The sequence below is a fragment of the Vigna radiata genome, chromosome 7, assembly GCF_000741045.1.
Source record: "Vigna radiata var. radiata cultivar VC1973A chromosome 7, Vradiata_ver6, whole genome shotgun sequence".
NCBI classification, from domain to species: Eukaryota; Viridiplantae; Streptophyta; class Magnoliopsida; order Fabales; family Fabaceae; genus Vigna; species Vigna radiata.
In genome coordinates, this window is record NC_028357.1 from 34,695,847 (window position 1) to 34,708,829 (window position 12,983).

The 12,983-nt window shown below is 34.9% G+C and overlaps 1 protein-coding gene across 1 annotated transcript; it reads left to right on the forward strand.

The window, feature by feature from the left end:
* Positions 1-1,146: 1,146 nt before the first annotated feature.
* On the forward strand, positions 1,147-9,191 carry LOC106768309 (lysine-specific demethylase REF6-like). The gene is made up of 7 exons (XM_014653382.2): positions 1,147-2,304; positions 2,379-2,457; positions 2,550-2,617; positions 2,756-2,906; positions 4,077-4,759; positions 5,598-6,227; positions 6,781-9,191. The coding sequence occupies exons 1-7, from the start codon at positions 1,527-1,529 to the stop codon at positions 8,991-8,993; spliced, it is 4,602 nt and encodes a 1,533-aa protein (XP_014508868.1). The 5' UTR covers positions 1,147-1,526; the 3' UTR covers positions 8,994-9,191.
* Positions 9,192-12,983: the final 3,792 nt, after the last annotated feature.

Consider the following 12,983-nt stretch of genomic DNA (forward strand, 5'->3'; position numbering starts at 1 on the left):
AATTGTCTTTAACATAATTTTTTGGGAGTGAAAATTGTTTAAATTTAAATTACAGAAAGTTTGTATTTTTTTTATTTTAAAAAAAATCTAATTAAATGAGCTAGTGAGCCAACCCGTTTACCCATCAACCCGTGGTGGGTTGGGTCGGGTTCAAGTTTTTCTGGCTCGCTAATAAATGAGCCGGGTTGAGTCGGCTCACTAAGTGACCAACCCGTGGTGGGCCGGACCGGGTCGAGCCGGGTTACCCGTTTTGACAGTTCTACCCGCGGATACTCGTGCCCGCGGATTTTTTTACCATCCCTAACTGTGATGAATCTTTTATATATATATTTATGCTATATTTTAGGATGTTACAATTATTATATATATTTTTTTAACTTATTTAATAACAAATTTTTATTTATATAATAAAATCTAAAAATGACAGATTTTAGTTGGGAATTTATTTAATAATTAAAGTTCTCAATAAATTATAATAATTTTATAAATTTATTAATCATTATATTCAATCTCATATTCATCTATATGAAAATATTCATTAAAATAATTTTACATTTAAATATTAAAAAGTTGGTGATATTCAATAATTTTATTTCTTTTTAAATAATTAAAAATGTCAACTAAGAATTTATACAAAAGGAAATAAGCAATTTTTGTTTTCCTACTATGGATGGAATGCAGAAGATTAAATTTACCTCATGAAACCAAAATAAAAAAGTTCATTAATATTATTTTGTTAAAAATAAATAAATAATAAATAAATTCATATTTTATTTAACTAAAACATTGAAATAAATAGTTTTTACATTAACTTTAAATATTAATTAAAAATAAATAGTGAATGTTAATAGAGTAATTTCCAAATATATAATCCACTCTTAAAATAATCTAAATTCGCTCTCAAGTAATTTTTTTTTTCAATTTTCCTTCCAAAATTATGATAAACATTACTTTTTTTTGTTTAATTATTTAATGATCCGACTGCTACATTTACACTTTGTGGTTTGTTTGGTTGAGAAAATAAAACAGAATAAAGAAATAGATGGTGAATGAAAAAAAAGAAAGTAAAAAATAAAAATGAATTAAAAATAAAAATAAAAAATACTTTGTTCATTTATGTTTTTATGTCCTGAAAATTCATAAGGAAGTCCAAGGCAAGCGCCTGAAGCAAAGGACACTGAAAAGTGACACTCACTATTTCATAAAAAATGCAGTGGCACTTCCAGTAAATAACACTTCACACCAAGGTCAAATAATCTTCAAACCCACGCACTTACTTTCTCTCTGCCTCTCCCCTGCTCTCACTTTTTTTCTTTCACAACATCAAAAAACAGAGACAGCTAATACTAACAACAAATTAAAAACTTCAAAAAAAAGTCACTCATACCAAAACCACCACACAAAAACTCATTCTCTAAAAGGAATACAAAAAATGTCCAAAAAATGGAATCTACACAAACCGAGTTTTTGGAGAAAAGAACAGAGCAGTGAGTCAATGACGCAGTGAGCTCAGCGGAATACCGAGAATGACGGCTTCGGAGGAAGTACTGCCGTGGCTGAAGTCGCTGCCGGTGGCGCCGGAGTACCGTCCAACCGAGGCCGAGTTCCAAAACCCGATCGCCTATATCTTTAAAATCGAGAAAGAAGCCTCGCAGTACGGAATCTGCAAGATCATTCCCCCGCTTCCCCCTTCTCCCAAGAAAACAGCAACTGCCAACCTCACGCGCTCCCATCCTACCTTTACCACGCGCCAACAGCAGATCGGCTTCTGCCCCCGGCGCCCGCAGCCCGTGCGCCGCCGCGTCTGGTACAGCGGCCATCACTACTCTCTTCGGGAATTCGAAGCCAAGGCTAAGGCCTTCCACAAAACCTACCTCAAGAAAAGCAAACCCAAACCCTCTCCTCTTGAACTCGAAACGCTATACTGGAAAGCCACTTTAGACAAATCCTTTTCTGTCGAATACGCGAACGACATCCCTGGCTCCGCGTTTAGCCCCCTCCGTGCTTTGCGCGATGCCGATTACGTTGGTGACACCCCGTGGAATATGAGGGTGGTTTCGCGAGGGAGTGACTCGCTTCTTAGGTTCATGAAAGAGGAAATTCCCGGCGTAACGTCACCCATGGTCTACGTGGCGATGTTGTTCAGCTGGTTCGCTTGGCATGTGGAGGATCATGACTTGCATAGCTTGAACTACCTCCATTTCGGCGCTCCCAAGACTTGGTACGGCGTGCCTAAGGACGCTGCTGTGGCATTCGAGGAGGTTGTCAGAGTTCATGGCTATGGCGGCGAGATCAATCCTCTCGGTTCGTATCGTTCTCAATTCTTTCGTAGTCATGCATTATTGTTTTAACTTACCTGTTTAGTGTGCCTTCAACAGTAACTTTTGCTATTCTTGGCGAGAAAACCACGGTGATGTCGCCGGAGGTTTTTGTTGGTGCCGGTGTTCCCTGTTGCAGGTATTGTGTGTTTGTGTAGGAGTGGACTATATATAGAGGACTTCGTGACTGCGTATGTATCTTAACTTTAATTTTCTACTGAATTGAGTCAGGCTGGTTCAAAATGCTGGGGAATTTGTAGTGACCTTTCCAAGAGCGTATCACACAGGATTTAGTCATGGTAAGATTCTTCATATTCATACTTCACAATCTGCTAATGGAACCACAGCCTTAAATATTCTCTCTCTATCTCTCTCTGTTTCTGGGGAAATGATGATTGTGTTGCCTGTTTCTAAAATAATTTGGATGTGTTTTGTAGGGTTTAACTGTGGAGAAGCGGCTAACATTGCCACGCCTGAATGGTTAAGGTTTGCTAAGGATGCTGCTATTCGAAGAGCTTCCATTAACTATCCTCCCATGGTGTCACATTTCCAGTTGCTTTATGACCTTGGCCTTGCCTTGTGTTCTAGGTTTGTCTTTCCAAATTACCTATTGGAGCTAATACAAATACCTTAGCAGAATTGTTTATTTCTTTTTTATGGGCTGGACTTCATGTAGTAGATTGATGCTATCTTTAATAATGTTCTTAACTTGATGAAGATGTATCTGTGTGTACCACTAGCTGAAAATCTGCATCAGCATCATATATGTATAATATCTGATTAGGTTATTAATAGTGAGTAATAGTGACCATTAGATATGATATTCTCAGTGACCTTGGTAGCATGAGTTTTTATTGGTGTTTTGAAAATCATTCAGTTAGGCCAGAAAACAGTGAATTGGTCGGGGTAAATGCTTCAAATAAACCATGAAAAGCGAATATGAAGGAAAATCAGTTTATAGCCGGTCAAATGACAACGCTTAATATAATACCATGTTAGCATTTTTGCTTAAAAGGTAAAATGCTTAATATAATACCATATTGGTATTTTTTTTTTCTGAAAAGAATAAAGATAGACGAAAAATGTTTCCTATTTTCTTTTTCATTCTGAATATAAAGGTATTATTATTATCATTATTAAATAATGATGTATATTGTTGAAATTTCTAACACCATTTCAACTAATTTGCACTTTTTTTTTAAAAAAATAGCTAAATTAGTTGAAAACAATAATTTGTATTGTTGTTCTGAAGTTATATAGTTAAAGCTAAAGTTGTTGGATGAGACTTTGATTTCCGTGACTACTTTCTCAATTCATATAAGGACAGAAAAATTTTATGCTACTTATTTCAAATATTTATTAATTATTTTTTTTTGGAAAACAGGTCAATTGATTAGGGTATTTTAGGAAATAAATAATTAATGCATTATTCTAACAAATTTTCTGAAAATAGTCTTATAAATAGGACTGGAGGAAGTATAATGTATTTGAACTTTTGTATATGCTTTAAATGTTAAGAACCAATAAAGCTATGTTTTACTTTTCATTTTTTGTTATTATAAAGTTATGATATTATCGTTCATCAATATAATTTTATGTATTATTACCATTTTTTTATTAATGTCGGCTTGATATGGATTCAACCACAATGGAATCATTTAACCTTGACTAGTTCAATGATCAGTCTGATTTTAGAAGCATTAGTTTTTACTGCTGTAATATATGCTCCCTGTAATTTCTTGTGAAATCTTCATACAGAATCCCTGGAGGCATTAGAGCTGAACCACGGAGTTCTCGGCTTAAATATAAGAGAAATGGTGAAGGAGAAACTGTAATTAAAGAACTATTTGTACAGGACGTGGTAGAGAACAATGATCTGCTTCACACACTCAGCAAAGGATCTGCTATAGTACTTCTCCCTCGTAGCTCTTCTGACTTTTCTGTTTGCTCAAAATTACGAGTTGGATCACGACAACTAAAAGTGAACCCTGACTTTTCTCTCAATGTATACAATTATGAGGGAATGGATTCCTCAGATTTTATTTCTAATGACCTTATGTTCAACAGGAATCATGGAATCAAACAAGTAAAAAGTTTTTATTCTGTAAAAGAGAAGTTTGTTACGTTGTGTGAAAGGAACAGGGTTTTGCCATTAAGTTCAAATGGGAACATATACACTTCAAGTTCAAAAACAGACAGTAAAAAGGAAACAGATAAAGGAGATGGATTGTCAGATCATAGACTATTTTCATGTGTCACATGTGGAATATTAAGCTTTTCCTGTGTTGCCATTGTGCAGCCCAGAGAACCAGCAGCTACGTACCTTATGTCGGCTGATTGTAGTTTCTTTAATGATTGGATTGTTGGTTCTGGAGTAACTAGCAATAAATTTTCAATTGCCCATGAAGATGCAAGTATTCCCAAGCCAAGAACATATACAGGCAGGTTCTATTTATTAATGAATACACATCCTTGGGTATTTTTCACTCCTCTGTGTCATATGCCCATTAGGAAATATATGTGAAAGCCGAGCTTCATGTACAGCTTGTACTGACTACTTTCTGCTGTAGAAGTATAACCCAAATCATACATTTTGCATTAGCATGAGCTAGAGTCATCCAGCTTTATTATGTGCATTTTTTTGGGGTTTAATGATTTTTTTCTCCTCACCTTCTTTTACCTGAGTAGAAGAGTTTACGAGTGAAGAGAGAACGTAAAGTGGGAGATGTTTTCCATTGTTATCAATAAATAGAGGAATTATCAATTCTTTTACCGAGTTTGTTATGCCACTATAAGTTCCTGTTATTTTCTTTTGTTTCCCTTCTTCTGGTTGTGGTGTGACTGAATTTTTCTTGCAACTATTTTTTGAAACATTATCTTCATCTTCTTTTTTTCTTTAGAACAAATATTTCCTTTGATAGTACCATATTAGCTGAAGGCAAAGTTGTTTGGCTTTAGTCCTGTCTGGTATGGGTCCAGCATGTTCTTGTAGACAAGGGAGATCGTTGAGTTGATTAGTTATACATTTCTCTCTTGAATGCTGAATCACAGAGTGGTCCTGCCATGTGCTTAGCATTCTTTACATAATGAGAGAGAAAAAATGTGCATGAATATGCAAAGCCTTTATGATGTGCATATGAAACGTAGCAACTTACCTTTCTAAGCAGCCAGATGCCTTTTGTTTTGTATCTCTTTTGCTTTTTCTCTAAGATGTTTTTTCTGTATATGAATTCTTAGTTTCAATCTTCCTTAACAGTGACAACTTGTTCCACAATGCAGGATGGACTAAACAAAATGCCCAACATGATTCAAATGGTGTTCCCATTCAATCTGTTGAGCACCATGCACAGATTGCTGATCAAAATTTTGAGGAGGCTTTAAATTCTGGAAGAGAAAAAGGCAATACAGCTCTTGCATTATTGGCATCAGCATATGGAAATTCTTCTGACTCTGAGGAAGATCAGGGGGGATTAGATATTGCACTTGATGGTGATGAATTGAATGCAGTAAACCATTCGGCCTCTAATGGATCTCAGGAGATGTCTAGTATGCCTTCTCATTTTCAAGATCCCCATACTAGTCCCATGGTTAGAGTCATTAGACTTAATAAAGGAGATGATATTCATTCAAGAAGAATAGACAATTATGAGTATTATATGCATAAGAGACTTGAGCAAATCATGACTCCTTTAAACTACTCTGTTAAGTCAGAAGATCATGACAACACTTCAGGGGTGGCATTTAGAAATACTAGGGCTGTGCCCCATCCCACCTTGAATTGTTCCCAAGATACTCACACTGATGAAGACTCGTCTAGAATGCATATCTTTTGTTTAGAGCATGCTGTAGAAGCAGAGCAGCAACTTCGTCCAATTGGAGGAGCACACATATTGCTCCTATGTCATCCAGGTCTAATATTTCAACAATTTAGTACTCCCCTTTGTTTTTGTTTTTTTTTTTATTAAAAATGGAACAGATTTTGTACTGCATTTTTATCTCAAGCCCAAGTTCTTTGGAAAAATCACTGCCTTGTTTATTTGAAGTCCACCTTGGTCATTAAGCTGGGAATCTTTGTTGGAATATTTGTTCAATTTAGATTGCATGGTAATAAATGTGAGTTTTTCCCCCTGTTGATAAGTCTGTTCAAGTATACTAATAAGCAAACTTCAAGTGGTCTGATTGATCCATTATCCTTGAAGATGTAAAAACATATGAAGTTTGATGTTTATGGTTCTACATGGACAAAGTGTACCTATTTCATGGTTTGAGTGAACGTTTGCTACCGTTAGTATCCATAGTAATTGGTGTATAGTGTTTGAACTCATTGCTACTGATTGATGTTCGGTCATTATTTGCATTTTTTTCATATTTGTGAGCTTGTCTTTACAGTGTTTAGAGCACACTGTAACTCGTTTTCCCCTCCTTGCCAATCTTTCATGATTTGTTTTGCTTATTTCTACAGATTATCCAAAGATAGAGGCTGAAGCAAAGTTTGTGGCAGAAGAACTGGGGATTGGTTATACGTGGAAGAATACTGTATACAGGCAAGCCAACAGGGAAGATGAGGAGAGGATCCAATCAGCTCTGGATAGTGAGGAAGCTATTCCTGGAAATGGGGACTGGGCTGTAAAGCTGGGAATCAATCTCTTTTATAGTGCCAATCTTAGCCGTTCAGCACTTTACAGTAAGCAGATTCCTTACAATTCTGTTATATATAAAGCATTTGGTCAAAACTCTCCAGCAAGCTCGCCTACAGAGCCCAAGGTCTATCAGAGAAGGACCAACAAGCAGAAAAAGGTAGTTGCTGGGAAATGGTGTGGAAAAGTTTGGATGTCCAATCAAGTCCATCCCCTTTTAGCAAAAAGAGATTCTGAAGATGTTGAGGATGAAACAAGCTTACATGGGTGGCCATTGCCTGATGAGAAAATTCAAAGATCAGAAAGCAACCACAAAAGCAATACCTCAACTCGAAAATCTGGTAAGAAATGGAAAAAATCTGTTGAGAAAGGAGGAATCTGGGAAGAAAGCTTTGTTGAGAGAGATTCGCTTTCAGATAACTCCATTGAAGATAAATTCAATAAATATCAAAGGAGGATTATTGGGGGTAAGCGCTCCAGGCATATTGAGAGAGATGATACTGCTTCGGAAGGGGATTATTCTCCTCTGCCACTTCATAGAAAGCCTATAACCAAGCATTCAGAATCTAGTGAAAATGATGGAATGTCTGATGATTTGCTGGATGATGATTCTTGTATACAGCATCGGAGGAGGGCTAACACCAATGAAGCTAAATTAATTGACAGTGATGTTTTTTCAGATGATACAATGGACTATGGTTCTGATTGGTTGCGGAGGGGGGAGCTTAGCAATGAGCAAGATGCTATTTCAGACGATTCATTGAGTGCTGGTTCTCTTGAACTGCACGGAAAGATTCCCAAAGGCAACTATGATAAATACATTACTGAAGAAGACGTGATTTCTGATGACCAAAGGGAGGTTTGTTTATGGAAGCAGAGAGGGAAGATATCTAAAGGCAGACAAAGATCACTTTCTGCTAAAAGTGGTGATGGTCTGAAGCACCATAGGCAGAAGCAACAACAAAGGAATCTGAGAAGCAGGCAAGACAAGCACTTTGCAGTAGAGAATATTACATCTGATGACCAAATGGAGGGTCGTTCTTTCAAGTGTCAAAGAAGGATTCCTAAAAATAAGCAAGTGAAGTTCATCGAGGTGGAAGATGTAATGTCTGATGACCAGTTGAAGGGTGACTTTCAAAAGCCCCAAAGAAGTACTCGAAGGAGCAGGCAAAATAAATACAATGATAAAGATGTTATGAATGACTTGGCAGAAAATAATTTTCATATACTGCATAGAACTCGTAAAAGGAAGCAAGTTAAAGGTATGGACGAGGACAATATAGATTCAGATGATCAAATGGATGATATTTTGCATCAGCGGCACAAAAGAACTCTTCAAAGTAAGCAATCTAAAGCAGAGATTCTTCAACAAACGAAACAAACTAATCCACACCATGCGAGAAACAAGACATCCCATCCTGCCAAACAGAAACAAGGTGCTCATACTAAAATGAAATCAAGGGCTGCTCGGCAGACAAAGAATCAATCTGGTAACTCCAAAGACTTAACATTACATGTGGAAGAGGAGGAAGATGGTGGACCTCGAACACGACTTAGGAAGAGAGTCCTAGAAAAAGAGTCAGAAGGAAAATTGAAAGAAAAGAGAACCAAAAGGGAAAAGGAGAAGAATACAACAGCTGCAAAGGTTTTAGTTGGCCATGCCAAAACAAAGGATGAGGAATCAGAATATCAATGTGACATAGAGGGGTGCACCATGAGTTTTGGGTCTAAACAGGAGCTGTTGCAACATAAGAGAAACATTTGTCCTGTGAAAGGATGCGGAAAGAAGTTTTTCTCACACAAATATCTAGTGCAGCATCGTCGAGTTCATGAAGATGACCGCCCATTGAAGTGCCCTTGGAAAGGGTGCAAGATGAGTTTCAAGTGGGCATGGGCACGCACTGAGCACATTCGAGTCCACACTGGTGCTCGTCCTTATGTGTGTGCTGAGCCAGGGTGTGGACAAACATTTAGATTTGTTTCTGATTTCAGTCGTCATAAGCGAAAGACTGGTCATGCAACCAAGAAGAATTGTTGATAGCATGTGTGCTAGTGATAGATGTTAGCATTGTTGACAAATTTATTAATATATTGCTCAATGTCGTCTAGGACTAGGTGTTAATTAACTCTTTAGGATATATTCCCTGAATCTGTCATTGGGAATAACTATTAATTCTGCTTGGTAAGGTGTTTTTGTACCCATTTATTATAGTAGCAAGCAAAGCAATTTCTTAGATATAGAAACATGATTCTCATTCATCGCATATCTCCTGCTTGGTGCGGAGTTCATATCCCAAGCTAGAAGGTCCTACTCATGAGATACCTAAGTCAAGCTCTTTTGATTCCAACTGTTCACAAAATTTTATGGGTCTGATCTTTGGAATTGTAGCAGGCACATTTTTCTGCAGCATGGTCATGACTTCTATTTACCCTACACCAACTCATTGGAGGGCGAATTTCCAATCACCAATAGATTGAAGTGCAAGTGGCATATGGAGAATCTTCTTGAGATCAGCATGTGGTCATTTTTAATAATCTATTCTCCTCCATACTCTTTGCTTACAGTTCCTTTTTCTTTACCATGTTTCCCGTTTTCATACTACTTTTAGTACTTTATTTTGACCCCTATACTATTTGAATTACAGAAACAGAAAAAGAGCTGTGATGGCGATTTCAATGAGGAAAGAAGAGGATGATAAAGATACATGAAAATGGTTCTATATTAATAATGTCATTTGAGTGGTTTTAAGTTTACTTGGCCAACTATCTGTCTTTCAAACAACCAGGCTAGTGTCTATGCCTTTGTTTCTCTCTATTTCACTGATTCTCTCTTTTCTTAATTAAAATTGTGTTGAATCTGTTGTAAAATTAAGGATGATAAATTGATCAATTAGTGTAGATTCTTTCGGATTACATTTTTCTGCTTGATCACGTGTGACGGTGTGATACTTTTTCCTGGAACTTTCTTATCAGGACCCTGTTGGTAGGTAATTGTAGATTCCTACACGAGTCATGGACAATGGGAGAGAACTTTAACAGAAGAAGTATCTGCACTTCTACCATTATTTTGTGTTGGATTTAGTGCTGCTGATGGAGTGATTGATGCTTATTCTTTGTGTTGATTGGTGCTGTTCTTCATATTCATCATCACTAACACTTCAAATCACAATGATCACTTAAAGGTGAGGAGACCATTAGCTTCAGAATTTCTTTTTCTTTTCCCATTTGAAATTATGCCTTTCAATTATTAAGAGTAAGTATTGTATAGTTAAGAGCTGTCTGTCTTGTAGCAGCGGCAATGTGGATCCAGTTGTTTCATGTGCTATTAAATGAAAAGTTTTAAGCCTGAGAATGGGGCTTTATTATCGAAGGATGAGACTATTTCTGTGAACTTGTGCATGTTGCTCTTGACTGGGGAGATCGATCATGTTGTACGTTTTCCTAGAAGGAGATGGTAAACCTTAAGGTAGGGTAATCCAATTTTTTTTTTTTCTAGTTTTAGATTTTTAACACAACAAAAACTTATGAGCTGTCTGAATTAACAATTATTTTAGCTGTTTCGTTGATATTTCTCCTGCATGACCCGTGTTCTTTTTATGGTGCAAATTTCTTAATTGGACTCTTTCTTCTACTTGTGTTATTGCCCCTTTCATCATGGACAATCTGTCTGCCAAAATGGTTAAAGTTTATTTTCGTTTCTGTTCTTTGAGTTGTCACTGTTTCGAAAAAATTGTTTTAAAGTTTCACTAAAGTGATCTAAAATGGTTGTTTGTTTTCAAAGGTGTAATGCAGTTTTGCAACAATTTAAGGATGCAAAATGACGGGGATTTACTGGCAGGTTTCACCGATAAGCTGCCAAGGTGAGGAAAGACTGGTACACTTGCCATCCTCCACTAAAGAAGTTGTGTATGTTTCTAATTATAGTTTTTACCATAATTACAAAATATATGATTTTCATTTATATTTTTGTATACCGATACTGATTATACAATATTTTGTACCACTATAAAAATATATAATTTAGCTAATAAATATTTTCATTTCCGCTTTTTTTCTCTCAAGTTGGTAAATGGACGTAGTACATTTTCAACTTGTCTAATAATCTTTCAAAAATTTGGCTTTTCAGTCAGAATATCTGCAAACTGGTTTTCAGATCAATATTTGGCAATTCCAAAGTGTTCTTTATCAAGTTATTCTTTGATGAAAAACTAACAACCTTCACATGCTTTATACTATCATAAGCTGGTTCTTTCCAACTAGACAATCTATCAATTCTCACGAGGAGTCAACTAAAGTTTACTTAGAAATAAATATAGTAGATAATTGACTTATAAATGTAATATTTGAGTTAGACAAATTTTAGTTACAAATGTAGTTACTGATAGGGTATGGTGAGGTTAGAATCATAAGTAGGCTTACGAATATATAGTGACACTGTTAGGCAATTTTTTTTTATTATATTAGGTTCTTGAGGATACAACTGGTGTGATATATTATCAGGCATCAAACAAGCAAACCTTCGATCTCGACATCCTCAAGTTCTTGTGAAAAATTGTTTGGTTTGTGGATTGTGAAAGATATCCTTCATGATTTTCAGCATACGATTATCTCTCATTTTCTTTTCTTGAGGCTTCACTTTCCAAGGATATGGGACAATTTTTCCCTTTCCAATGTGCATCTTCATTTATTTGTGAGAATTCATCATGGTTGAATTCATTTAAAATGATACTTATGTTAAAGTTAGTTTTATATTGAACTATAAGAAATCCAATAATTTATGGAATGAAAAAAATATACGAAGTTCTGGTAACAAATTGGAAAATATGATTTATTCTATGATTTCTCATTCATATATTTTTATATACAGAATATTCTATTCTTATAGTATCTTATTTCTATAAATTAGGTCTAATCATATAATTCAAGCAAAAGTTTTAGTTTCTCATTAAAAAAAATACTAAAAAGTAAAACAGAAAAACTTTCTAACAACATACTAAAATATTAGTACACATAGTCTATATAAAAATATTAGTATACATAGTTATGAGATTTAAAGAATGAAATTTTTTCTACAAAAAAAAACTTTATAATAGTAAAAAAATAAGGAGAGTCAAGGAATGAAATCATAATATAAGAAGTCACATAAAGATAAAAATAAAATAAAATTTCATTACAAAATAATATAATAACTAATTATTATTTGTAATGAATTAATAATTTGCTACATTTACTTATATATTTGTAAGAAGAGTGGTAGGTCTATTGGTTCCAAAGATAAAAATTTTTAAATGAGAAAATGATTTAAAAGGTAAGATGACCTAATCGAAAAACTAAAAATTCTAAAAAATTTATTTGACATAATTATTGAAAATTGTGATCTGAATTATGTGATGAATAAGATAATATGGAACTAAAGTGTAGTTAACATTGATGATGCTTTTGCATTTAATATACAGATGAATGTGATGAGTGACAATGAAGATCAAAAACCAATGGTTATTGAAGTTTGTCGACAAAAGAAATGATTGGTCAAAAGGAAAAGATGCAATAGAAGCAAAATTAGATTCGTTTGTTAAACGAAAGATTTTTGGACCTATAGTTTGCACACTTGTGGATCAAACTTGTCGAGTGACTTTTTGCACAAAAACAAAATGAGAATGGTAAATTGTTAGATACAAAGTACAATTCGTTGTTTAAGGTTTTTCACAATGGTATTGATTTTTTAAAACTGGTATTGGATATTTGATATTTGATTAGCCTAGTTGTACAAAAAGATCTGCATTTACATCTAACATGATTTTACAACCTATTTATATGATTCTCTTGAAAATAATATTTACATTAAACTTTTTGAAGGATTTAATTTGTCCAACAAAGCAAATTCTAAAAAGGATTATTCAATAAAATTGAACAAGTTCCTTTGTGGATTAAAGTAATATAGACGATTATGGTATAATCATCTTAGTGATTACTTGTCAAAAGAAGGATATTTGTCCTTATATTTATATGAAAAGATTACAAAAATGAA